Source organism: Nematostella vectensis, chromosome 3, assembly GCF_932526225.1.
Source record: "Nematostella vectensis chromosome 3, jaNemVect1.1, whole genome shotgun sequence".
NCBI classification, from domain to species: Eukaryota; Metazoa; Cnidaria; class Anthozoa; order Actiniaria; family Edwardsiidae; genus Nematostella; species Nematostella vectensis.
This window is the reverse complement of record NC_064036.1, coordinates 20,276,360-20,303,870: the sequence shown is the minus strand read 5'-3', so window position 1 is coordinate 20,303,870 and position 27,511 is coordinate 20,276,360. Positions and strand designations below refer to the sequence as shown.

The following is a 27,511-nucleotide window of genomic DNA, read 5'->3' as shown; positions in this document are numbered from 1 at the left end:
ACGTCATATTTACTGCTTGACTTGATTACATCATTGATGCTGACCAATCAGCGTTCAGTACCTGTCTCCCACCGCAGTTCTGACTCGTCAATATTGATAAACAAATCGGTTTCCTGGTGTTTGGACCAATCAAATCACAGCATGCACTCGACTGGTATCCGAAGGAGCACCTCTGATGGCTGAAGCCCGAATTTTTATGTAGTTCCTCGAGTAATAGGTTTTTTTATACAAATTGTACTATGCGTTTGTTGCTGGGCATTTTAGCCCTAGGGTTTTTGGGAGCTGTGTGCTTCGCAAGGCCTTCTGATCGTAAGTAATATAAGTTAGTATTTAGCAAGTTAGTAGTGCGAAACAACGCGAGTCCCTTAAGGACGATGAGCTAATCGCACTACTTTCATCTCAAATCTAAATCTCGCATCGAACTTGTCTGTTCCACCGCATATCACTGTAATACTTCTGTATGTGGCACCGTGTGTTTCGTATAGTAATATGGAGTTGGTTGGAAATGTGCGGCGAGTCTTAGTTTTGCGGTGATCGGCCGCCTAGTTACCTGTTAAGTGTATATGCGTGAATAATCACAAATGTCAAACGCTAAATGTATAAAAAAAATAAGGACTCTCCCTACAATTGAGCCGTTTATATTGCTTTTTAATTGTACTTTAGTGTTTTATTTGTTATAACAGAAATCAAGGTTGTTAGCGCGTCTATATGGCGACCAAAGCGCAAAAAAAAACTGAGATCACACCCATTTGCAGTCATCAGTGGTGATCTTATGACCTTAGTTACCAAAAAAGGGTATAAATGTTTTATTTTTATCATTTTGTTTCAGATGAAGACTGACAATGTTATATTTTGAGCAAGTAAATCAAACGGAATGATAACGCTCACTCTAACAAGTCCTTACTGCTTGTTTTTCGTAATGTGCTCTATTTCGCCGATTTATGGTACAAAAAAGAATGAAAAGGGGAACACTCGGTAAAGAAGGGGAAGTAAGATTAGAAATAAACTCGTGCATCAAAAATATAGCTAAAATCATAGGTTAAGCACGTCGCGTCACTCGCTCCAGTAAACTAAAAGTTTATGTTTGTCTATGTTTAAACTATTGAATGAATTGTTTAACACTCCACAAACAAGAGAGCGTAGATAATAGAGGGCTATACTGAGTATAAACTCGCAAAGCCAGATATTGTTCTAGAAAGAAAAAATTCTACTATTAAAGTTTTCAGTATATTGTGCTAAGCTCTTTTTTCAGTATTACCAACGAAAGAAGATAGGAGAAGTGTGACTTATATTATTAGTGACTTATCTTGCCGTGTTGAGACTTTCATCTCCATAAACGGTATTGATTTGTTGATTCGAGAATTATTTAAAGTGTCGCAAAAAACATTCATCAAATATTTTTAACCTTTTTCCATTAGATTTCCGACACTCGCTTAAAGACGACTCAGAAAAGACTCTGATTCGTGTTTTACGCTCAGACTTGGAGGAGGAGGAGCCAGCAAGACATAAAAGAGTGCACAAGAAGCGGTCATCCGATGGTAAGCCTCTCACGCGCGACAACCTGCCGCACCGCGCTCTCTCGCGCGCGCAAACATTTTCCCCTTCCTGATCACAGCTGGCTGGGTGCTGGCTAGTTTGCTCTGCACCTTACAAAAACAAAGGACTCAAACCCCTAGAAAGAGTATCAGAATAACAGGGAAAACTAAATATTTACAAATAATAACAAAATGATTTGCTGTTCTGGTTTATTATTGTAGATTCTGTTCAACTTTTGTACTCAGGGAAAGTTCATTTATTTTCCCGAGGGGGTGGGGGAGGATTTTTATGAAAGTAAACTTCTTACGTCCCCCCTCCTTATGCTTCCCCCATATTTTCGGTGCCCCTCCCTATCCCCCACCCGTCCAGAAAACCGAAGAAAGAAGGAGCAAAGGAAGGAACGCAAACGACAATGTCGAAGGAACGCGAGCAAGAGATTAGCTGCAAGGTGGTCAGAAAGTGGACGGGAAAAATCTGCTGAAATATTGATTCGGTGAAGGCACAGATGATATATATGATGCAAAAAGGCTTTTCGATGACGAAAAATGAGCGCTTATAGCATTAGAAAGTTTTCTTACTAATTTTAAATAAAAGACATAGGCACCCAAAGAAATAAGTGACCACCCTTTTTAAAATCCATACACTTTCGAAGCCCCCCCCCCTCCCCCTTTACACCTCGGAAATTTCTCGAGGTCCCACGGCTTCCTCCCCTTTTTTTTTAGAAAAATTCCAAAGAAAAAGAAGAGCTGCGGAGGAAGGTGAGGCCGCTTTGTGTTTGATCTTCGTCGTCTGTAGCTTATCCGTGTCTTGTTTGATCGTGCCCTCGTCGCTTGTAGCTTTTCCGTGTCGTTATCCGTGTCGTGTTTGATCGTGTCCTCGTCGCCTGTAGCTCATCCGTGTTGTTTTTGCCACAGACGAGTTCTTTCAAGCTCTTTTGTCGCGCTCTGGCAAAACAAAATCCGGTAAGATATTTAAGTCATAAAAACACTTCCACTCTCCGATTTCAAACAATTTTCCTGTTTCCACAGAGCAAAAGAGATCTTACGATGATAAAGGCGCCGATAACAAAGGTACTGTCATGTGATACCCACTTGATTGTCAGAAGTAGTTGTAGAAAAATCATACATCTACACAATTAAATAATAACCACATCACATATTAGGCGAGAATAAATGCAGGATACAGGTTGATTTTTTCCCTTTTACTAAAGGTTTTATCATTCGTGACGATTGGAAGGGAGATTCCAAGATATCCGACGCTGATCGTGCAGGTAGCATCCTTTTCATAAATCTGCCTTCTTCCTGCCAACCACCCCCCCCCCCTCCCCGCCCTCTCCACCATTTTCGTTACCTCTCTCATACCCGACCACCACTCCCCGAGCGATCGATTAAAAAGAACAGATAAGTCATCAAACTAACTGAAGACAATAACCTTTTATCTCTTCTTCTTCTCTCTTACCATTGACTGCTTTTCGTGCATCAGACTCCCTTTGCCTTCTCTGAATATGTGATATCGTTTGTTATATGTCCGTTTGTGTTTTAGAGCTAGAAAACCTGTTTAGCGCAATAAACTCTCCCCAAGAAGAAGAGAAAGAAAAAATTGAAGAGAAACGAAGCCCAAAAGACGTGAGTAAGACCTCGAGTTATTTAATGCTTTCCAAATGGAAAAATGATGACTCCCTTTAAAGGTACCGCGTAATCAGTTACGCGTCTAGTTTGCGCCTGCGATTTTAACTTTCCCGTGGCCCGCGCTCAAGGATCGAATCTCTATGATTTTTCCGAGCGTGTAACCAAGAGAACCATAAAGATTCCTGTGATGTATTCCAGGCTAGCTAGCCTCTCCTATATTGGCGGGTTGTCGAGTACACCGTGGCCCTCAGAGTATTCATGATTTAGCCGCAACCCGATTAGCATTTCTAACGTAACAAAAGAAGCAGCATTAGCAGTATCCTTATTTTAAGTGGGTAACACTTAAAAGTGCGATACACTTACAAGCTTGTGGCCCTCCGTAAAACAACAACAACCAAATTACAATAATTAATATATAGATTTAGGCACTGCCTAAAAGCGGAGCCAGCATTTCTTCCCTTCCCCCTGAAGACCATAATTTACGAACAAAGATATAAAAACAAAGGTCTTAAACAACATTCTACATACACGTGTATGTATCCCCCCTACAAAAAGGCACACTAACGTTAGTAGGTATTTATTGACAATACTCAGGATATCATTAACTAACTATAGAGAAAAGGGAGTTGTTATGTATCATTGTATATAGATAACTGATACAGCAAAATAACTAAGCAAAATACATCTATGCTTTCATTGGGTTTGAAGGGAGGAAATATTTATTACAAAATTAGAACCTCACAGAAGTTCCTCACAGAAAAATGGGTGCTTTTCTATTATCTTCAAAATTTAAAACAATAAATAAACACCACAAAATATTCTAAATATGATCTTCTGGAAAATAAAGGAGACCTATTTATGTTATAATTAACTAATCTACATCAATTACTCTACCAGTCATTGTTATAATATCTTCATATAAAATCAAGAGCCTATTTATGAACCCAAATAGCCTTAATGTCTTAAAGCACACATTATACAAGAACCTGTCAGGCTAACATTATACAAGAACCTGTCAGGCTAATATTATACAAGAACCTGTCAGGCTAACTTGGAAAAAAGTTATTGTATGCAGGTATCTACTATTTTTTTAACAATTTTTCCATTTGTAAAACTTTTTATTTATTCTTTTTATTACTTTTGTTTATTTTTGGTGAGCTACATTAATACCTTATGTACATCCCTCCCTGGGTCATGCCTTCGAGTCTGCAGCTTGTTTTCACAATCTTGGCTGAGATTAACCTGAAAACGTTTGTAGAAAACTGTAAAATTTCCTGAGGATAAAAAATTCATACATAACCTAATTTTATAAACCTGAAAATAAAAAAACATTAAATTTCCTAAAATGGTATCCATAACAGAGAATGGATGTATGAACTCTGCTGTTTTATTAGATTTATAAGCTGATGAGCCAGAGGTTGATAAGGCTTTTAAAGGGAAAGCAGTAGAAGGGAAAAAAGTATAGCTTTTGAGCAAATTGCTCCTCTACAAAAAACCTAAATGTGAAATCTAAATTTTACTTTGAGGCCAAATAACATAATTATGGAGATATGTGACAGTTGAGAAAACAAAACGTTTTGAGGTTTTTGTAAGAAAACATTGAGGTACTGAGGGTTATGCAAAGTATTGTCAGGTGGTACTGTATATTGGAAAAAAATGAAACATAATTTTCAATAAGGCACAATTTTTAGGTAATAACAGATCCTCAAGGTTCTAGTTCTAGTCTATATATGCACCTATTTCTAGAATCAAACCAGATTTCAAAGACATTTAATTTAAATTTTAAAATAGCGCATAGTCGATTTAAGTGTTTTCAAATTCACTAATAACTAATACTTAGGGTTTTAGGAAACCAGTTCTCAATTTCTTTCTATTTCTTTCTGTTCATATTTATGAGAATTTGGTCACATTCATTGAATGAATGACTGGTTTTATCTCTATTATACAGTATTCATTTTATTCATGAATCGTTATTATTTTCCTATATTGGTGAATGGCACTAATGGCGGATTATAGAGAACTTAATAAATACAGCCTCTTACAAGTATGCGTATTCCCTCAGCCTGGGGTATTAATTAACTTAAACAATAAAAAGGTGATCAAAGTTTGAAAACAAAAAAACTCCGACAGCTCGTTTCGCTAGTACCTAAATACGGTACTTTAAAACACTATGCCAACTTACCTGCGTCCGCCAGCTCAACAACAAACCATAGGAGCATTTGTCTCTATCTTTGTGCCTTTCTTATATTCCAGCTGACTTGACTCGAGGACTCTACTCTTTTAAAACTTTAAAAATCATTTAATACCACGCTTTTTAGACATAACTAGAAAGGTCATTTTCGTGGTTAACATCTCTAAGAATGAATCTTTTTAATAGTACTTCTTTTTGACAATTTTCAGCTTGTTCGCAGTCGGGTTTTGTGGGGTTTTTTTAGGGCAGGAATACGCTCTGGAGGCCTGGGGCGAGGGGCAGATAGCGGCTGGGGCTTGTGACGGAAATGACGTCACGAAAATGACGTCATTGACCACCAAAACTGAGTCGCCTAGACCATTTCTCTATACCTTTGGGGCCTAGACCATTTCTCTATACCTATGTGGCTACGCGCTAGCTCCTCTATAATGAGCTATAACAAAAAAGATAATATTTATAGTCAAATTGAAAACAAAAATGGTCCGAGGTTTCACATTAACTTTTTATATTTGCCTGGTGAATTTCCTTGATGTCTTTGGAGGCTGATGCTTGTTATATTGACTTTGCCATTTTATTGACTTTGCCATTTCAGGATAAAATGAAAAATCTCGTCGAGTGGCTCGTCAGCCAGCCAGTAAGTTGCATTGGTCCTCTTGGTGCTGATTGGTCGAGAGCGCTGATAAGTTGCATTAAGTCCCGTGTGCTGATTGGTTTAGAACCCAAAGTTTTCGCGCCAATTTGTTCTGTCTTGTTCTAGCTAGTCATATGCAGGAGTAGTAAATTGTCAAGTTAAGGAGAATCTGTCTTTCGCTTCAGCCAAAGCAGTTCGAGAAAAGCTTGGACCACATGGTAGACTTCGAGAACTATGTTACCAAACAGATATTCAATGGTAAGTCAAAGCCTGAGTAGATTTATACAGAAGTCAGTAACAAATAGTTGTCCCGTAACCCATCATGCTCGAGGATCTAGCGTACTTGACCGGCGCTCCCAAAGGTACATACTCGGTACCTTTGTGAGCGCCCGCACCTATTCGGGTTACGCAATCAAACTAAAAGAAATAAAACCAAAACCTTGTAACCTCTGATAGGCGCCAAACAATGGTTTTCTTTAATGAAAACCCGCCAGATTTAAGTCATTTTCCTAGACACCATACTCAGCAAACCTGTCTACAAGTCTGTATGCTATTTTTAAAAGCCTATGACTAAACTGAAAATGCAACTAAATAGAAACTAAAAGAATATTAACACTACTAACCACTGCACTTTAAAATTGTCGCGCTGTTGCTAGGCGATGAAGGAGGGATGAAACTATCAGGTTAGTTAACGCTTTGCTGATGTAACAACTTGATGAACTGCGCGCCCCTATTTTTGATGATATGGATAGAACATTAGCTTGATACAAATACGCACAAAAAAATAAGAAACTTTTGGGATTAAGTGATTAAGGTCAAGCTTTTCAAGCGGTCCCCTTTTAACTAATTTTAAATACAATGGTTGGTTTAAACTGCACTGTTTCAGATAACTGATTTAAGCGCGTTTGTTTGTGCTTATTCTGGGCGCACAGTTTTAATAACACTGATCAATCTCGTTCCCAGAGCCCACGTACCTTTGTGTCAGCGGCAAGCAAGCTGCTGGCATAAAGGTAGTGGGCTCTTGGAACGAGATTGAATAACACTAATTTTTTCACGCTTGCGCAAATGCATTCTAACCGCTGCCATACCACCAATTGCAAATGCTCGACTGCTCAGACAGTGCTCCCGCCCCGACGAATAAAAGCGAGAAACAAAGCGATGATGCCCTGTCCGATGCCGCAGCCAAGAACAAGTTCTACGAAACTCGCTGCTACGATATTAACGTCGCAGGCATCAACTGCCGCATCATCTCCCACCCTCCGAAAATCGATACAACGGGAGGCATGCAAATGGCGCAACAGCTATCATACCCTCCATATACCGGGCAGGTTCCCTGCTTGCCTTCCTCGTGCACGCCCCAGAACCCCTGCAGTCCGCCTGGGTGCACCCCGCAGTACTCGACATCCGGGTACCCACAAGCTCCAGGATACCCACAATCCTATGGGAGCATCCTCCCACCTCAGAATATCTATCCTTGGCAGTACCCAGGGGCAGTTAACCCCATGGAAAGACCACGCCCTATGAGTAATCTCCGACACCACCAACATGGGGCACACCATGGCCTTAAACACGATACCGAGAATGACGCGTCCGGCAGTGGCATGCGTGAACGTAAGCCTAACCACGCCCAACTCCTTGACTTATTACGTATCAATAACGTAAGCCTAACCACGCCCAACTCCTTGACGTATTACGTAACAATAACGTAAGCCTAACCACGCCCTAACTCCTTGATTAATAACATAACAATTACTTTTTGTTGACATTTGTCGTTTGTGCGCTGACCTGAATGATGTGCGACTATTGAGCTCGGGGTATGCTCGGAACTAGCACTGAGGTTATGCGTTATTTGTTAGTGTGTACCGAATGTTTTCGAGTATGTACCGAGTTTGTACCGAGTATGTGCCGATTGTTTACCGAGTGTGTGCCGAGTGTGTACCCTCAGGGGCTCATAAGTACTAACGAGCCCCTGGTACCAAGTAATAAGGCACGCCATAGATAGAATGGAAAGTTGCACAAAATGATTCTTCCGGATTCGTCTTTTCTTCTTTTCTATATTTGCTTTCTGTTATATACCTATATGTACTATTAATTACGGTATCTCCATCATCAACCATCCTCGATAAAATACACAGAACCGAAGACCTGATGCCTTATTCGATGTTCCCACGAATTAAGGCTGTGCAAGCAAATTATAAATTGAACAAGACCTAGAAGTGAAAAGCTCGTGGTTTTCCTCGGTCCTGAGCGCTAACCTCAGGCTACACCAATCCGCGAGCAGGATTTTCCGTTCGACAGCGAAGCTTGAAATTTATCGGCCTTTTTCAACGGCGAAAACACAAAGATCTGAGAGAGATCATATACGGCAGCAAACGAGTTGTTTAATCCAAAAATATAATGGACGGATACATAACAGCGTTTCTAGGAATGTGGGAAATGTTTTATATTATGTTATGATCGTCACAAATTGTATCTTATTACTTAACCTAAGTTCCCTAAGAGCCATAAAGAGAGCCGCCATACAATTCAAAGTTGAAATGGTCAAGTAAAATATTCTAAATTATATAATGTCAGCTATAGCTCTAGCTATCGAGTTATATTGTGCGAAACGTATCGAGTGACACTGTTGAAATGCTAGATTTATTTATTTATTTACTTCATTTATTCCGCTTCGCGCAGTCACCAAACAGAGAGATCCCATCGATCCCACCGAGATCGACCACGAGTATGTGTACGAGGGGCCTGGGTCCGAGAAAGCGGTTGAGTACGAGCATCCTCACTGGATGCACCACAGGAAGACCGCCAATGGTCCCGACGGTGTAGGTATGTTAAGATGTTACGTTACGCTATCATTTGCGCATCTAGTTCGCGCCTAAAATTTGTGAGAAAAATTCCAGTTTAAAATATAATACAGCCTTCATCAATTGGCGCCTTTTAAATGTTTTTTTTTCTTCCTTTCAAATTACCGTAACCCCCTTTCGCCAAGCGCTTGAGTTCTTTGGCTGGCATTCATGCACTGGGCTCGAAAGTCCAGTGAAGTGGTAGCTAAAAGAAACAGCTCCTCGCTTATTTAAAGAGCCATTTTTTGCAGGTTTCGAAGGAGAAGGCATGGAGCCTAGCTCTGGAGGCAAATTCGTCAAAGGTAAAAAGGGAAAAGGAAAAGGGTTTCCCGGAGTGAAAATGGAAACCGCAAAGAACGGTGAAGCTTACGGCCCAGTGACACTCAACACTCTTGGCGCAACCGTCCACATCACGCCATTCAGCTTCAGTTCCCCTGGGGGTCCTCAGATGACTCCTGCGCATATCGGCATCTCAGCACCGCAGCCCTCAATAGCGCAGGCTCCCCTGCTACCACAGGCACCCCAGTATCCTCAGATAAACCCGTACGCCTTGTCACCACTCCCCTCTCAGTCTGATGAAGAAGCCACCCTCGACCAGCAGCCACAAGTTAAAAATTTCGAGCCGCTTCCAAGCGACTGTGAGGGGTACGCTGAGGAGAGGTGCAAGGTCTTCCTCGACTGGCCCACAGGTGGTAGTCTTTCTTCTCTAAAGTACTATTCTGGCTTTTAAGGCCTTATTACTCAAGCTAAGGAAGCGGAGACTACAGATGCTTATAGCCCGTGTATAAATTAGTGCGATGAAGATAGGTATAGACGCTTGCGTTTATTATATGAGAGCGCGTTAGCTCTTGCGTCTACACTTTCTTGTCCGTCTTCGCTTTCTTTTCGTCCCCCTTTTCTTGTACGTCTCCGCTCTCTTTTCGTTTCCGTTTTCTAGTGCGTCTCCGTTTTCTTGTTCTTTTCCGTTTTCTTGTCCGTCTCCGTTTTCTTTATTTTTTGAAAAGCCAGCTTTGGGGATGTTTCTGCCTCTAAGATTTTCAAGCGCTAACGTTATCCTAGTTCGATTTAGCTCGGTTATAACGTCATAGAGACTTTTCATTCTACTTTTTTAAAAATCCATATACCTCCAAATACGCGATAACATTGGTAAAAAAACATATATATTATTTTATTGATAGCCCTGATGCTAGCATTTATATGTGCTCTGGTACCCACAGATGAAAATAACGAAATCAAAGCTTCTCTGCGCTTCAAGCAAAATTGGCATCCGGACTACCGCAAGCGTGGCTCAACCAAGTATAAGATCATAAAAGCCGAGGTTGAAAAGGCGGTAAGTCAAACGTCAGGTATTGGTCACTTCCACAAGTAAACGTTGTGGATTATTAGCTATTATTCACTTCCCCACAAGCAAACGTTGTGGATTAACAGGAATTACTCACTTCCCCAAGCAAACGTTGTGGATTATCAGGTATTACTCACCCCACAAGCAAACGCTGTGGATTATCAGGTATTACTCACTTCCCCACAAACAAACACTGTGTATTATCAGGTATTAGTTACTTCCACAAACAAACGTTGTGGATTATCAGGTATTACTCACCCCACAAGCAAACGCTGTGGATTATCAGGTATTACTCACTTCCCCACAAACAAACACTGTGTATTATCAGGTATTAGTTACTTCCACAAACAAACGTTGTGGATTTTCAGGTATTGCTCACTTCCCCACAAACAAACGCTGTGGATTATCGGCTCTTACTTTCCCAAAAGTAAACCTTGTGAGCTATCGAGTTTTACTCACTTCACCACAAGTTAACCTTGTGAATTATTGTCATACAAACCTTATTTTTTTTAGCTGAAAGATGTCTACAGCTCCGACCCCAACTTTGTGAAAGCCAAGATCACCGGATTCAGGTTGGATCCATGTTCTTTTGACTACAAAAACGTTATACCAAGAGGCACCCAATCAATTGAGATCATGGTTGAACTGGATCTCTCTTTTGTAGCGAGGAAGACATGAAGACCACAGCCAGCTTTACACTCAAGTTCACGCAAGCAGAGAACGGTGCGTTGCGTTACCTGTCACGCGCTATCAATGCCAACTACCTACAAAGCATGCCGGTCTACAGCTCCACCCTTCTCAGAGATGGTACGTAAACAATGGATGACGTCACTCTTCAATTATTAATTTACATCGCTCTCTCTCTCATCATTACCTTTACGACACTCTCTCTAATTATTACCTTTACGCCACTCTCTCTAATTATTAACTTTATGCCACTCTCTCTAATCATTACCTTTACGCCACCCTCTCTAATCATTACCTTTACGCCACCCTCTCTAATCATTACCTTTACGACACTCTCTCTAATCATTACCTTTACGTCACTCTCTCTAATCATTACCTTTATGTCACACTCTCTAATCATTACCTTTACGTCACTCTCTCTAATCATTACCTTTACGCCACCCTCTATAATCATTACCTCTACTTCACTCTCTCTAATCATTACCTTTAAGTCACTCTCTCTAATCATTACCTTTACGTCACTCTCTCTAATCATTACCTTTACGCCACCCTCTCTAATCATTACCTTTACGTCACTTTCTCTAATCATCACCTTTACGTCACTCTCTCTAATCATTACTTTTACTTCAATCTCTCTAATCATTACCTTTACGCCACTCTCTCTAATCATTACCTTTATGTCACTCTCTCTAATCATTTCCTTTACGTCACTTTCTCTAATCATTACCTTTACGTCACTCTCTCTAATCATACCTTTACGTCACTCTCTCTAATTATTACCTTTATGTCACTCTCTCTAATCATTTCCTTTACGTCACTTTCTCTTATCATTACCTTTACGCCACCCTTTCTAATCATTACCTCTACGTCACTCTCTCAAATCATTACCTTTACGTGACTCTCTCTAATTATTACCTTTACGTCACTCTCTCTAATTATTAACTTTATGCCCCTCTCTCTAATCATTACCTTTATGCCATTAATCTTTATTCGTTGTGTGTTTTCAGGACTGAAGCACACCCATCGTAACATCATCCCGAGCCAGAAGGAGCTTGACACCCTGCCTTCGCCAGTGGCCGAAGAGAAAAAGCCTTCCAAGAAGCAGAGCAAGCACAAACTTCTGGACGAGACCTCACCAGGTAATGCCTGTCACCATGATATTTTTTCTCCATGGTAACACGTTTCTATGGTAACCAACCGCAAGTTGGATCAGCAAAAGACTAGTTTAACCAAGAACAATGTTATAAGTATCCATACAGTATACATTACCTTTTTTTTTCTGCGAGAATATGGTGTACGATTCAAACATCACCTCATTACCCTAATTGCCCCTCTTTTCTCGCCCTAGAGCTGTTGCCTTATTTCCATGTTCGTCTCGTAACGTTTCAGGGTTTCTACCCTTATTTCCTTGCTCGTCTCCCCATGGATTGTTACAAAGACGCTTATTTCCTTGCTCGTTTCTCAGCATTCCAGGGTTGCTACAGGGACCGCATGCCCGACCGTGATTTGCCTGTGCGCTTCTCCAAGTTCGACATGACCCCTGAATGGTGTGTCGGTCGGTGCAAGCTCGCAGGGTACAAGTTTGCTGGTCTCCAGTACGCCTACCTCTGCTTCTGTGGTAACAGGTTCGGCAATTACGGCGCTGCTAGCATAACAAAGTGCTCCAGCCGCTGCTACGGAGACAAGAACAGACACTGTGGGGCTTTCTGGCATAACTCTATCTACTCTATCGGTATGTCGGGGGAAATAATTGTCCTCGGCGCTCTGTTTGGGATTCCTGTGGTCAGCCGTGATACTAGATGGACTGGAAAAATGGAGCCACAGGAAACCCAATACACCTTTGATAACCTGAAAAGAAACGCCGTGGACTTGATTTAATAATAATGTATGTTATCTTTTTCAGCAACACTTTCTATACAGTCGCGATCAGCTTTTTATAAGACTGTTCCTTGTGGCCTATGGATTGAGTATTGTTTCTTTTTAAGATGGCCAAAAGCACCAACTAGCCGAGTTTGCCAACCAGCCTGATGATGACGATGATGACGACGACGATGATGATTCTGGTGAGCAGGATGCCGTCAAGAAGCTTAACGGTGAGCGAGATAGTGGGGGATAATGATGGTGGCAGCGTTGATTATGAATGAGGTTGAATTGGCGATGGTGATGATTATGATGAGGTTTTTGTTATTGTTGTTGATGATGATGATGGCGATGATAATGACAAAGTGCTGATGATATTGATCATGATAATGACGACAAAGTGTTGATGATACAAATGATCATGAGGCTAATGATGGTGATGACCGTGTAAGAGACTACATGTAGACAATGTGTGACTCCCTCCTATCTGTGCTCATGTCTAACGCTTTTACTTTTTTGCTATTATCCACATTCACATCAACTTATTCAGGACCCGGACATGGTAAGTATTACAAATACCTCTTGTGCACGCCATTTATGTGCTAGTATCTGTTAGGGGGGAGGAAAGATTGAGATAGAGGCCGGTAACACCACCATTACAAATACTTTGTTCACAACATGTACGTGCGTGTCTGGAGGGGAGGGGAGGAAGTGTAAGAATAGGCCCTACATAAGGGCTTTCCATGCAAGCTATATGTTATCCTATAATAACATATACTATACTAACTATGAACTAACTGATAATCGGTCCTTCTACCTACCCAGCTGATGTAGCTAACCATCTCATGAAAGGTAACTATTTTTGCTTTATACAGGCCCTTACCCAGGAGGGATGCAGGGGGTTTGCACTCCCCCCCCCCCCCCCAAAAAAAAAGGCAAAAAGTCCAATTTCGGTTCTCAATAGACGTGCTATTTTTAGATAAAACTATAAAGCATAAGCGAATTATGTCAAACGGTTTTTGAAACGGAATAAAAAAATCCATCCCCTTATTGTTCTTTAGAGGGTGGTCAGATCTTTATCAGAAAACTCACGCCCTCACCCCCCCCCCCCTCCCCCGGAAAAAATAGGTCAACTTTTTCGGATTACGCACCCCCCTCACCCAAAGAAAAATCCTGGGTACGGGCCTGTTTACGAATGGTGTTCCGTTGATTATTTAAAGAGTCTCTCTCCGGTTATATTATAATACATGTTCGCTTTGTTTCAGCTGCCGAGGCCGCACTGAAAGGTACGTAATTGAATAAATGTTACTAGGATATTCCATGTGCATATCATGTGAGTAACTGTAACTACGATATTCCACGTGAATATCACGTGAGTAACTGTAACTAGGATATTCCACGTGTATATCATGTGAGTAACTGTAACTAGGATATTCCACGTGTATATCATGTGAGTAACTGTAACTAGGATATTCCACTTGTATATCACGTGAACAAGTATAACTAGGATATTCCACGTGTATATCACGTGAGTAAGTATAACTAGGATATTCCACGTGTATATCACGTGAGTAACTATAACTAGGATATTCCACGTGTATATAACCTTACCAAAACATTTCACTTGTGTTTTCAGCTGCTAAGAAGCTTCTACCACGTGAGTATCTTTTTGACGTAACTTGGTTGCACTTTAACTGTATGACCCCTGCTGAACATGGTCACTCTGTGCGCAGAGGGCAGGAAGAGCAAGAGAATGGTGGACTCCGAGCTCGAAAAAGACAAATCTGATGCAGTGGCCGCACTTGGAGGTGAGCCACTATATTGCTGTTCTACCCTGGTTTGTGCAAACAATTATGTATAAGTTCAGTAGTGGATACAGGTGGGAAGGGTGGGGGCTTAGGACGAATACAGGGGTTACCCACCCATCCCCTTTTATTTTTTTCTGAAAAAAGAGAAAATTGAAAGCCAGTCTAGTTATTTTGAATAACAAAACATCATGTCCGGCATCCTTTATCAACTCCCATCCCCCTACCCCCCGCCACAGGGGGTCTGCCTTTTTGTGTTTTGTACTTAGCACTTCATACTTTTTCACTCTCTGTCTAGCTGCACAAGAGCTGATGAACGGAGAAAAGGAGCGAGACATCCAGAAGCGAGAGGCAGAGGCGGATGAGGGACGAAATCTACTGGTCGCTTTCCTCGGGAACGTCGGGGGCTATGACAGGAAGTGGAGGCGTGATGTGGACAGCCAAGAGGATGACAAGAGTAAGTCAAGAACAGCAGGGGAGGGGTCGGGGAGGAGTGCCTAGGTGGACAAGCCGGTAGCAGGGGGAAGGAGAGGGGCGGGGGCTTCGTGTAGGTGGAAAAAGCCGGTAGCATTGAAGCAGGTCATGATCACCGAGAAAATAATTAATAAATAACGAGTAATGTTAAATTTTATGTGGCTTACTAAAACAACCGTTTGTGCGTATTGGCTTTTTTTTCTAGAGACCACACTAATTTTCACGAACAATTCGAAAATCAAACAACCACACACTTTTTTTGATTAGTTGCTTTACATAATTCTTTAGATTTTTTACGCTTATATAAATTCTAATCGATGGTATACCGCTAGGCAATGCGCGCAAGTTCGAGTACCGCCGCATGGTGATTGACGAGTCTGGCGATGGCGAGTTTGTGGAGAAGGAGGAGAAAGAGCAGGACCGCCGTAAGCGAGACATCGTCTCCTGGGACAAGGAAGAGTTTGATGGACCCAGAAACATGGCGGCCAGGTGCGGCTCATAATAACAATAATTCTATCAGTTATGTACCTTATTTGCGAAAGAAGAAAAAAGACAGTCGCCGTTAGTTTGCTCTAATCCCTTGATGGCAAACAGAGCACGGAGGGTGGGGGAAGGGGGAAGCCGCAGAAAATAAATCGTAAAAGAAGTATGGACTGTAAATCTTTCTCGAGTAAGTGTTAAACAACTTTGCTTAGAATATTTTTGTCACTGTACATTTGCTTACTGTGCGAAATTTATTGTTAGAATGAAAAAATTACATCAGAATTAAAGCAATACCAATAATGGTTGCCTAGTATATTCGAAGCTAGAGTGTACGTATTTTTCATGATAATTAATATGCATTAGTTTACAACGCACAATCAATAGAAAAAATCAGTAATACCTCATAATACTTAATTTTATTTATGATTTATATATAATTTAAAGTTTTATATAATACCATACTTCAAATACAGATCGGTTGAGACACCAGCTTCCATTCGTCGCGAGAAAATCGCCAAAAAAGCCTCAGATAACAAACCTCAGGAGGTAACCCAGCAAGTGGGTGATTCAAAGAACGACAAACCCCAGGAAACACGGTCCACGGTTAAGACTGTGAAACCCGCAGTAACTGAGGATAAACCCAAGAAAAAGAAAGAAAAGTCCGCTGTAAAGGAAGACAAAGTTACAAAAAAGGGAAGGAACCCCGTTTCTAAGGCTGATAAACCCAAGGAAAAGGCAACAATAGCCACGAAAAAGGCTGACAAGGGAAAGAAAACTGTGGAGCGAAAGACACGCTCCATTCCCGAGGGAGATGTGGTGCTCAGGAGAAGAGCACGTGACGTTGAGGATGATGAAGAAGAAAAAACCAAAACTGAAAGGAAGAAGCGACACGTACAAGAACCTGCACAGAAGGTTAATATTTAATCATAGATTCTCGTGGATATTTTTAATCATATATTCTCGTGGATATTTTTAATCATAGATTCTCGTGGATATTTTTAATCATAGATTCTCGTGGATATTTTATCATAGATTCTCGTGGTTATTTCTTCAAGTTAGATCACATTTTGACAGAAAAGACATTGGTGTTCCTATACTCCTCTGTATCTGTCTCTTTCTTAATGTTATGCTATCTGGCCCTTTCTTCATGTTGTGTTATCTGTTCCTTTCTTCATTTTGTGGTATCTGTCCCTTTCTTCATGTTGTGGTATCTGTCCCTTTCATCATGCTGTGGTATCTATCCCTTTCTTCATGTTGTGTTTATCTGTCCCTTTCTTGATGTTGTGGTATCTATCCCTTTCTTCGTGTTGTGGTATCTGTCCCTTTCTTCATGTTGTGGTATCTATCCCTTTCATCATGCTGTGGTATCTATCCCTTTCTTCATGCGGTGTTTATCTGTCCCTTTCTTCATGTTGTGGTATCTGTCCCTTTCTTCATGTTGTGGTATCTGTCCCTTTCTTCGTGTTGTGGATCTGTCCCTTTCTTCGTGTTGTGGTATCTGCCCCTTTCTTCGTGTTGTGGTATCTGTCCCTTTCTTCATGTTGTGGTATCTGTCCCTTTCTTCGTGTTTTGGTATCTGTCCCTTTCTTCGTGTTGTGGTATCTGTCCCTTTCTTCATGTTGTGGTATCTGTCCCTTTCTTCGTGTTGTGTTTATCTGTCCCTTTCTTCATGTTGTGGTATCTGTCCCTTTCTTCATTTTGTGGTATCTATCCCTTTCTACATGTTGTGGTATCTGTCCTTTTCTTCATGTTGTGGTATCTGTCCCTTTCTTCATTTTGTGGTATCTGTCCCTTTCTTCGTGTTGTGGTATCTGTGCCTTTCTTCGTGCTGTGGTATCTATCCCTTTCTTCATGTTTTGGTATCTATCCCTTTCTTCATGTTGTGGTATCTGTCCCTTTCTTCGTGTTGTGGATCTGTCCCTTTCTCCGTGTTGTGGTATCTGCCCCTTTCTTCATGTTGTGGTATCTGTCCCTTTCTTTATGTTGTGGTATCTGTCCCTTTCTTCGTGTTGTGGATCTGTCCCTTTCTCCGTGTTGTGGTATCTGCCCCTTTCTTCGTGTTGTGGTATCTGTCCCTTTCTTCATGTTGTGGTATCTGTCCCTTTCTTCGTGTTTTGGTATCTGTCCCTTTCTTCGTGTTGTGGTATCTGTCCCTTTCTTCATGTTGTGGTATCTGTCCCTTTCTTCGTGTTGTGTTTATCTGTCCCTTTCTTCATGTTGTGGTATCTGTCCCTTTCTTCATTTTGTGGTATATCTATCCCTTTCTACATGTTGTGGTATCTGTCCTTTTCTTCATGTTGTGGTATCTGTCCCTTTCTTCATTTTGTGGTATCTGTCCCTTTCTTTGTGTTGTGGTATCTGTGCCTTTCTTCGTGCTGTGGTATCTATCCCTTTCTTCATGTTTTGGTATCTATCCCTTTCTTCATGTTGTGTTTATCTGTCCCTTTCTTAATGTTGTGGTATCTGTCCTTTTCTTCATGTTTTGGTATCTATCCCTTGCTTCATTTTGTGGTATCTATCCCTTTCTTCATGTTGTGGTATCTGTCCTTTTCTTCATGTTGTGGTATCTGTCTCTTTCTCCGTGTTGTGTTTATCTGTCCCTTTCTTCATGTTGTGGTATCTATCCCTTTCTTCATGTTGTGGTATCTGTCCCTTTCTTCATGGTTGTGGTATCTGTCCCTTTCTTCGTGTTGTGGTATCTATCCCTTTCTTCATGTTGTGGTATCTGTCCCTATCTTCATTTTGTGGTATCTGTCCCTTTCTCCGTGTTGTGGTATCTGTCCCTTTCTTCATGTTGTGGTATCTGTCCCTTTCTTCGTGTTGTTTTATCTGTCCCTTTCTCCGTGTTGTGGTATCTGTCCCTTCCATTATGCTGTGGTATCTATCCCTTTCTTCATGTTTTGGTATCTATCCCTTTCATCATGTTGTGGTATCTATCCCTTTCTTCATGTTGTGTTTATCTGTCCCTTTCTTGATGTTGTGGTATCTATCCTTTCTTCGTGTTGTGGTATCTGTCCCTTTCATCATGTTGTGTTTATCTGTCGCTTTCTTCATGTTGTGGTATCTGTCCCTTTCTTCGTGTTGTGGTATCTGTCCCTTTCTTCGTGTTGTGGTATCTGTCTCTTTCTTCGCGTTCTGGTATCTGTCCCTTTCTTCGTGTTGTGGTATCTGTCCCTTTCTTCATGTTGTGGTATATGTCACTTTCTACGTTTTTCTTCATTATTTGTCCCTTTCTTCATATTGTGTTTATCTGTCCCTTTCTTCGTGTTGTGGATCCGTCCCTTTCTTCATTTTGTGGTATCTGTTCCTTTCTTCATTTTGTGGTATCTGTCCCTTTCTTCGTGTTGTGGCATCTGTCCCTTTCTTCATTTTGTGGTATCTGTCCCTTTCTTCATTTTGTGGTATCTGTCCCTTTCTACGTTTTTCTTCATTATTTGTCCCTTTCTTCATATTGTGTTTATCTGTCCCTTTCTTCGTGTTGTGGATCCGTCCCTTTCTTCATTTTGTGGTATCTGTCCCTTTCTTCATTTTGTGGTATCTGTCCCTTTCTACGTTTTTCTTCATTATTTGTCCCTTTCTTCATATTGTGTTTATCTGTCCCTTTCTTCGTGTTGTGGATCCGTCCCTTTCTTCATTTTGTGGTATCTGTCTCTTTCTTCATTTTGTGGTATCTGTCCCTTTCTACGTTTTTCTTCATTATTTGTCCCTTTCTTCATATTGTGTTTATCTGTCCCTTTCTTCGTGTTGTGGATCCGTCCCTTTCTTCATTTTGTGGTATCTGTCCCTTTCTTCATTTTTCTTCATTATCTGTCCCTTTCTTTATATTGTGTTTATCTGTCCCTTTCTTCGTGTTGTGGTATCTGTCCCTTTCTTTGTGTTGTGGTATCTGTCCATTTCTTCATGTTGTGGTATCTGTCCCTTTTTCCGTTTTGTGGTATCTGTCCCTTTCTTTGTGTTGTGGTAATCTGTCCCTTTCTTTCTTCATGTTGTGGTATCTGTCCCTTTCTTCATGTTGTGGTATCTGTCCCTTTCTTCATGTTGTGGTATATGTCCATTTTTTCATGTTGTGTTATCTGTTCCTTTCTTCATTTTGTGGTATCTGTCCCTATCTTCATTTTGTGGTATCTGTCCCTTTCTCCGTGTTGTGGTATCTGTCCCTTCCATTATGCTGTGGTATCTATCCCTTTCTTCATGTTTTGGTATCTATCCCTTTCATCATGTTGTGGTATCTATCCCTTTCTTCATGTTGTGTTTATCTGTCCCTTTCTTGATGTTGTGGTATCTGTCCCTTTCGTCGTGTTGTGGTATCTGTCCCTTTCATCATGTTGTGTTTATCTGTCCCTTTCTTGATGTTGTGGTATCTATCCTTTCTTCGTGTTGTGGTATCTGTCCCTTTCATCATGTTGTGTTTATCTGTCGCTTTCTTCATGTTGTGGTATCTGTCCCTTTCCTCGTGTTGTGGTATCTGTCCCTTTCTTCGTGTTGTGGTATCTGTCTCTTTCTTCGCGTTCTGGTATCTGTCCCTTTCTTCGTGTTCTGGTATCTGTCCCTTTCTTCATGTTGTGGTATGTTTTTTCCGTGTTGTGGTATCTGTTCTTTTCTTCATGTTGTGGTATCTGTTTCTTTCTTTATGTTGTGGCATCTGTCTCTTTCTCCGTGTTGTGGTATCTGTCCCTTTCTTCGTGTTGTGGTATCTGTTCCTTTCTTCATGTTTTGGTATCTATCCCTTTCATCATGTTGTGTTTATCTGTCGCTTTCTTCATGTTGTGTTTATCTGTCGCTTTCTTCATGTTGTGTTTATCTGTCCCTTTCTTCATGTTGTGGTATCTGTCCCTTTCTTCGTGTTGTGGTATCTGTCCTTTTCTTCGTGTTGTGTTTATCTATCCCTTTCTTCGTGTTGTGGTATCTGTCCCTTTCTTCGTGTTGTGGTATCTGTCCCTTTCTTCGTGTTTTGGTATCTATCCCTTTCATCATGTTGTGTTTATCTGTCGCTTTCTTCATGTTGTGTTTATCTGTCGCTTTCTTCATGTTGTGTTTATCTGTCGCTTTCTTCATGTTGTGGTATCTGTCCCTTTCTTCGTGTTGTGGTATCTGTCCCTTTCTTCGTTTTGTGGTATCTGTCCCTTTCTTCTTGTTGTGGCATTTGTCCCTTTCTTCATGTTGTGTTTATCTGTCCCTTTCTTCATGTTGTTGTATCTGTCCCTTTCTTTATGTTGTGGTATCTGTCCTTTTCTTCGTGTTGTGGTATCTGTCCCTTTCTTCGTGTTGTGGTATCTGTCCCTTTCTTCGTGTTGTGTTTATCTGTCCCTTTCTTCATGTTGTGGTATCTGTCCTTTTCTTCGTGTTGTGTTTATCTATCCCTTTCTTCGTGTTGTGGTATCTGTCCCTTTCTTCGTGTTGTGGTATCTGTCCCTTTCTTCGTGTTGTGTTTATCTATCCCTTTCTTCATGTTGTGGTATCTGTCCCTTTCTTCGTGTTGTGGTATCTGTCTCTTTCTTCGCGTTCTGGTATCTGTCCCTTTCTTCGTGTTCTGGTATCTGTCCCTTTCTTCATGTTGTGGTATGTTTTTTCCGTGTTGTGGTATCTGTTCTTTTCTTCATGTTGTGGTATCTGTTTCTTTCTTTATGTTGTGGCATCTGTCTCTTTCTCCGTGTTGTGGTATCTGTCCCTTTCTTCGTGTTGTGGTATCTGTTCCTTTCTTCATGTTTTGGTATCTATCCCTTTCATCATGTTGTGTTTATCTGTCGCTTTCTTCATGTTGTGTTTATCTGTCCCTTTCTTCATGTTGTGGTATCTGTCCCTTTCTTCGTGTTCTGGTATCTGTCCCTTTCTTCATGTTGTGGTATGTTTTTTCCGTGTTGTGGTATCTGTTCTTTTCTTCATGTTGTGGTATCTGTTTCTTTCTTTATGTTGTGGCATCTGTCTCTTTCTCCGTGTTGTGGTATCTGTCCCTTTCTTCGTGTTGTGGTATCTGTCCCTTTCTTCGTGTTCTGGTATCTGTCCCTTTCTTCATGTTGTGTTTATCTGTCGCTTTCTTCATGTTGTGTTTATCTGTCCCTTTCTTCATGTTGTGGTATCTGTCCCTTTCTTCGTGTTGTGGTATCTATCCCTTTCTTCATGTTTTGGTATCTATCCCTTTCATCATGTTGTGGTATCTATCCCTTTCTTCATGTTGTGTTTATCTGTCCCTTTCTTCATGTTGTTGTATCTGTCCCTTTCTTTATGTTGTGGTATCTGTCCTTTTCTTCGTGTTGTGGTATCTGTCCCTTTCTTCGTGTTGTGGTATCTGTCCCTTTCTTCGTGTTGTGTTTATCTGTCCCTTTCTTCATGTTATGGTATCTGTCCCTTTCTTCGTGTTGTGGTATCTGTCCCTTTCTTCGTGTTGTGTTTATCTGTCCCTTTCTTCATGTTATGGTATCTGTCCTTTTCTTCGTGTTGTGTTTATCTATCCCTTTCTTCGTGTTGTGGTATCTGTCCCTTTCTTCGTGTTGTGGTATCTGTCCCTTTCTTCGTGTTTTGGTATCTATCCCTTTCATCATGTTGTGTTTATCTGTCGCTTTCTTCATGTTGTGTTTATCTGTCGCTTTCTTCATGTTGTGTTTATCTGTCCCTTTCTTCATGTTGTGGTATCTGTCCCTTTCTTCGTGTTGTGGTATCTGTCCCTTTCTTCGTTTTGTGGTATCTGTCCCTTTCTTCTTGTTGTGGCATCTGTCCCTTTCTTCATGTTGTGTTTATCTGTCCCTTTCTTCATGTTGTTGTATCTGTCCCTTTCTTTATGTTGTGGTATCTGTCCTTTTCTTCGTGTTGTGGTATCTGTCCCTTTCTTCGTGTTGTGGTATCTGTCCCTTTCTTCGTGTTGTGTTTATCTGTCCCTTTCTTCATGTTGTGGTATCTGTCCTTTTCTTCGTGTTGTGTTTATCTATCCCTTTCTTCGTGTTGTGGTATCTGTCCCTTTCTTCGTGTTGTGGTATCTGTCCCTTTCTTCGTGTTTTGGTATCTATCCCTTTCATCATGTTGTAGTATCTGTCCCTTTCTTCGTGTTGTGTTTATCTATCCCTTTCTTCATGTTGTGGTATCTGTCCCTTTCTTCGTGTTGTGGTATCTGTCCCTTTCTTCGTTTTGTGGTATCTGTCCCTTTCTTCTTGTTGTGGTATCTGTCCCTCTCTTCATGTTGTGTTTATCTGTCCTTTTCTTCATATTGTGTTTATCTGTCCCTTTCTTCGTGTTGTGATATCTGTCCCTTTCTTCGTGTTGTGGTATCTGTCCCTTTCTTCGTGTTTTGGTATCTATCCCTTTCATCATGTTGTAGTATCTGTCCCTTTCTTCGTGTTGTGTTTATCTATCCCTTTCTTCATGTTGTGGTATCTGTCCCTTTCTTCGTGTTGTGGTATCTGTCCCTTTCTTCGTTTTGTGGTATCTGTCCCTTTCTTCTTGTTGTGGTATCTGTCCCTCTCTTCATGTTGTGTTTATCTGTCCTTTTCTTCATATTGTGTTTATCTGTCCCTTTCTTCGTGTTGTGATATCTGTCCCTTTCTTCGTGTTGTGGTAATGGGATAACAAACAATTGGTTATTTGCAGAGAAACATCTGGCTAGATGACAGCAAAGTGGATTCCATCAAGGAAAACACCGAGGCAAATGTCAAAAAGACGGTGGACGATGATATGATCTTTATCTTGAAGAGTGAAAAGCCGTTTGGGGCTCTTCGCGACTCGATGATCGCACTGAAGGAAAAGACCATAAAAAAGTTAGAGGAACCAGACAATAAACTACCAGCTAATCAACTACCAGAGGCGGAGGTGAAGGTCAGAAAGATCATCGAAGACACATTAAAGACCGAAATCAAACGTAAGTTTTTCTAAACGTAAATAAGTCTTTCGGTGCTAGACCTGCTAAACACAAGTTGCTATCCCTAAGGGGTGCTCAAATTGTCTGCTGCCTTTTTGGCTGTCCCTTTGTACCAGGCAAAAATCTGCTATCCCATAAGGGGGATAGAAGACCCTCTAAAGAAAAGGGGGGATGTAGCTGGGAAAAGTCAATAATCCCTTAGGGGTCGGATGGGCTGTTATCCTTTAGTGGTCTGTAATCCTCTATGCATTGTGGAGGGTATGTAATCATTTAGGGGTTCATGAGGGTCTGTTATCCTTTAGGGGTTGAGGAGGATCTCTTATTCTTCAGGGGTTGAGAAGGATCTCATCCTTAAAGTGTTGAGTAGGATCTCTTATCCGTTAGGGGTTGACGAGGATCTCTTATCCTATAGGAATTGAAGAGGGTCTGTTATCCTTTAGGGGTTGAGGAGGGTCTGTTATCCTTAAGTGGTTGAAGAGGGTCTGTTATCCTTAAGGGGTTGAGGAGGGTCTCTGATCCTTAAGGTTATGAGGAGGATCTCTTATCCTATAGGAATTGAGGAGGGTCTGTTATCCTTAAGGGGTTGAGGAGGGTCTGTTATCCTTAAGGGGTTGAGGAGGGTCTGTTATCGTTAAGGGGTTGAGGAGGGTCTGTTATCGTTAAGGGGTTGCGGAGGGTCTGTTATCCTTAAGGGGTTGAGGAGGGTCTCTTATCCTTAAGGTTATGAGGAGGATCTCTTATCCTATAGGGATTGAGGAGGGTCTGTTATCGTTAAGGGGTTGAGGAGGGTCTGCTATCCTTAAGGGGTTGAGGAGGGTCTGTTATCCTTAAGGGGTTGAGGAGGGTCTGTTATCGTTAAGGGGTTGAGGAGGGTCTGTTATCGTTAAGGGGTTGAGGAGGGTCTGTTATCCTTAAGGGGTTGAGGAGGGTCTCTTATCCTTAAGGTTATGAGGAGGATCTCTTATCCTGTGGGGATTGAGGAGGGTCTGTTATCCTTAAGGGGTTGAGGAGGGTCTCTTATCCTAAAGGTTATGAGTAGGATCTCTTATCCTATAGGGATTGAGGAGGGTCTGTTATCGTTAAGGGGTTGAGGAGGGTCTGCTATCCTTAAAGGGTTGAGGAGGGTCTGTTATCCTTAAGGGGTTGAGGAGGGTCTGTTATCGTAAGGGGTTGAGGAGGGTCTGTTATCGTTAAGGGGTTGAGGAGGGTCTGTTATCCTTAAGGGGTTGAGGAGGGTCTCTTATCCTTAAGGTTATGAGGAGGATCTCTTATCCTGTGGGGATTGAGGAGGGTCTGTTATCCTTAAGGGGTTGAGGAGGGTCTGTTATCCTTAAGGGGTTGAAGAGGGTCTGTTATCCTTAAGGGGTTGAGGAGGGTCTGTTATTCTTAAGGGGTTGAGGAGGGTCTGTTATCCTTTAGGGGTTGAGGAAGGTCTGTTATCCTTTAGGGGTTGAGGAGGGTCTATTATCCTTCAGGGGTTTGGGAGGATCTGTTATCCTTAAGGGGTTGAGGAGGGTCTCTGATCCTTAAGGTTATGAGGAGGATCTCTTATCCTATAGGAATTGAGGAGGGTCTGTTATCCTTAAGGGGTTGAGGAGGGTCTGTTATCCTTAAGGGGTTGAGGAGGGTCTGTTATCGTTAAGGGGTTGAGGAGGGTCTGTTATCGTTAAGGGGTTGCGGAGGGTCTGTTATCCTTAAGGGGTTGAGGAGGGTCTCTTATCCTTAAGGTTATGAGGAGGATCTCTTATCCTATAGGGATTGAGGAGGGTCTGTTATCGTTAAGGGGTTGAGGAGGGTCTGCTATCCTTAAGGGGTTGAGGAGGGTCTGTTATCCTTAAGGGGTTGAGGAGGGTCTGTTATCGTTAAGGGGTTGAGGAGGGTCTGTTATCGTTAAGGGGTTGAGGAGGGTCTGTTATCCTTAAGGGGTTGAGGAGGGTCTCTTATCCTTAAGGTTATGAGGAGGATCTCTTATCCTGTGGGGATTGAGGAGGGTCTGTTATCCTTAAGGGGTTGAGGAGGGTCTCTTATCCTAAAGGTTATGAGTAGGATCTCTTATCCTATAGGGATTGAGGAGGGTCTGTTATCGTTAAGGGGTTGAGGAGGGTCTGCTATCCTTAAAGGGTTGAGGAGGGTCTGTTATCCTTAAGGGGTTGAGGAGGGTCTGTTATCGTAAGGGGTTGAGGAGGGTCTGTTATCGTTAAGGGGTTGAGGAGGGTCTGTTATCCTTAAGGGGTTGAGGAGGGTCTCTTATCCTTAAGGTTATGAGGAGGATCTCTTATCCTGTGGGGATTGAGGAGGGTCTGTTATCCTTAAGGGGTTGAGGAGGGTCTGTTATCCTTAAGGGGTTGAAGAGGGTCTGTTATCCTTAAGGGGTTGAGGAGGGTCTGTTATTCTTAAGGGGTTGAGGAGGGTCTGTTATCCTTTAGGGGTTGAGGAAGGTCTGTTATCCTTTAGGGGTTGAGGAGGGTCTATTATCCTTCAGGGGTTTGGGAGGATCTGTTATCCTTAAGGGGTTGAGGTGGGTCTGTTATCCTTTAAGAGTTGAGGAGGGTCTGTTATCCTTCAGGGGTTGAGGAGGGTCTGTTATCCTTCAGGGATTGAGGAGGGTCTGTTATCCTTTTAGAGTTGAGGAGGGTCTGTTATCCCTTAGCGGTTGAGGAGGGTCTGTTATTCTTAAGGGGTTTAGGAGGGTCTGTTATCTTTTAAGGGTTGAGGAGGCTCTTTTTTCCTTAAGGGGTTGAAAAGGGTTTGTTATCTTTTAGGGGTTTAAAAGGGTTTGTTATCTTTTAGGGGTTGAGGAGGGTTTGTTATCCTTTAGCGGTTGAGGAGGGGCAGCTATCCCTTAGCGGTTGAGGAGGGGCAGTTATCCCTTAGCGGTTGAGGAGGGGCAGTTATCCCTTAGCGGTTGAGGAGGGGCAGTCATCCCTTAGCGGTTGAAGAGGGGCAGTCATCCCTTAGCGGTTGAGGAGGGGCAGTCATCCCTTAACGGTTGAGGAGGGGCAGTCATCCCTTAGCGGTTGAGGAGGGGCAGTTATCCCTTAGCGGTTGATAAGGGGCAGTTATCCCTTAGCGGTTGAGAAGGGTCAGTTATCCCTTAGCGGTTGAAGAGGGGCAGTCATCCCTTAACGGTTGAGGAGGGGCAGTCATCCCTTAACGGTTGAGGAGGGGCAGTTATCGCTTAACGGTTGAGGAGGGGCAGTTATCCCTTAGCGGTTGAGGAGGGGCAGTTATCCCTTTGCTGTTGAGGAGGGGCAGTTATCCTTCTGTAAGTGGGCAGGTAGGGCTGTTATCCTTGAGCATGTTGCTGTTGTCCTTGTTGACTTTTATTGCAAAAAAAGTTTTGAACCTGCAATTCTGCACTCGACAGAGTTCTTTAAGACCCTCAAGGGTGTGTTAAGTGAGTACGGACAATCGCACGCCGCAGTCGCTCCCCAGGCCAGCGAAGCGGAGAAAGCCATCCTAGATATTCCAGTCACTCTAAGCGACGTCCAAAAAGTCAAGGCACATCTCAGAAAGAGACGCGAAGTCATAGAGGCCGAGGCAAAGGCTGAGGTCGAAAGCCTGCCTAGTATCTTGAAAGAACACTTCAAGAGGAATACAGACGTGCAAGAGGGACACAAGAAAAAAAGACGCAGCTTACACAAGCAGACAAAGAAACACTCCAGGAAATCGCACTGAACAGGACGAAATTATGCTGAGAGATGATGCATTTATTTGGCCCAAGGCAACCCAACCCATCTTAGATGTGGAGGGCATTGCGGAACTGAATATATAGATCAGCAGCACGGAGGGATCTGCAATCATGGACGTTATTTGAATTTCAAAGATTTTCAGCTTTCCAAGTAAAGTGCTACTTTTGACTACAACAAGGGGCTAATTTATTCCTTTAGCCCGGCGACTCCAGCTCTAGGGGGATTTGACATTTTTAACGAGAAAATCCTGGCATCATTTATGATCGCAGCGATTTCTATTTGTAAGTGTTAAGTGTTGGTTTGTTCCTTAGCATGTACATTATATTAGCTGCTGAAATGTGTATGGGTAACCATAGCAACACAGGTACAGTATGACTCCATGGTAACGAGGTTACCATAGTGACAGGTAGACTGGTTCCCAGCACTTGTAAAGCATTCAATGATTTCCTCACTTGTATTATATAAGAGAAACAGCAATAAATCGATTGTCAACTTG

General features: G+C 41.9%; 1 protein-coding gene and 1 long non-coding RNA gene across 4 annotated transcripts; one reads left to right on the top strand and one right to left on the bottom strand.

Annotated features, from left to right (window-relative positions):
• Positions 1–112: 112 nt before the first annotated feature.
• LOC5504143 lies at positions 113–27,511 on the top strand. 3 transcript variants are annotated; one of them, XM_048724602.1, is made up of 29 exons: positions 113–309; positions 1,419–1,538; positions 2,259–2,294; positions 2,451–2,498; positions 2,565–2,606; positions 2,747–2,806; positions 3,079–3,161; positions 5,948–5,989; positions 6,172–6,244; positions 6,643–6,669; positions 7,103–7,597; positions 8,666–8,809; positions 9,078–9,515; positions 10,044–10,156; positions 10,682–10,740; positions 10,833–10,975; positions 11,863–11,994; positions 12,321–12,587; positions 12,841–12,948; positions 13,266–13,277; positions 13,541–13,567; positions 13,981–14,001; positions 14,352–14,372; positions 14,449–14,523; positions 14,819–14,977; positions 15,327–15,483; positions 15,951–16,389; positions 23,056–23,323; positions 26,691–27,511. In XM_048724602.1, exons 1-29 carry the CDS (start codon positions 240–242, stop codon positions 26,999–27,001), a joined length of 3,990 nt encoding a protein of 1,329 aa, XP_048580559.1. In that variant the 5' UTR covers positions 113–239; the 3' UTR covers positions 27,002–27,511. The 3 variants fall into 3 exon arrangements, with proteins under 3 accessions (XP_048580559.1, XP_048580560.1, XP_048580561.1); XM_048724603.1 differs by lacking the exon at positions 6,643–6,669; XM_048724604.1 differs by lacking the exons at positions 6,643–6,669; positions 7,103–7,597 and having other exon boundaries at positions 115–309.
• Positions 3,726–5,612, bottom strand: LOC116611822. Its single transcript, XR_004293677.2, has 2 exons — positions 5,347–5,612; positions 3,726–4,406 (listed from the first exon to the last, which is right to left on the bottom strand). It is a non-coding gene; the product is annotated as an uncharacterized LOC116611822 (long non-coding RNA).

What these genes read in the sequence shown, in the direction of transcription:
- LOC5504143 (XM_048724602.1), top strand. Translation starts at nt 240, where the DNA reads ATGCGTTTGTTGCTGGGCATTTTAGCCCTAGGGTTTTTGGGAGCTGTG. An exon ending in AAGCCGAGGTTGAAAAGGCG is followed by an intron (nt 10,157 to 10,681) that starts GTAAGTCAAACG and finishes TATTTTTTTTAG; the next exon opens with CTGAAAGATGTCTACAGCTC. An exon ending in CCCAGAAACATGGCGGCCAG is followed by an intron (nt 15,484 to 15,950) that starts GTGCGGCTCATA and finishes CTTCAAATACAG; the next exon opens with ATCGGTTGAGACACCAGCTT.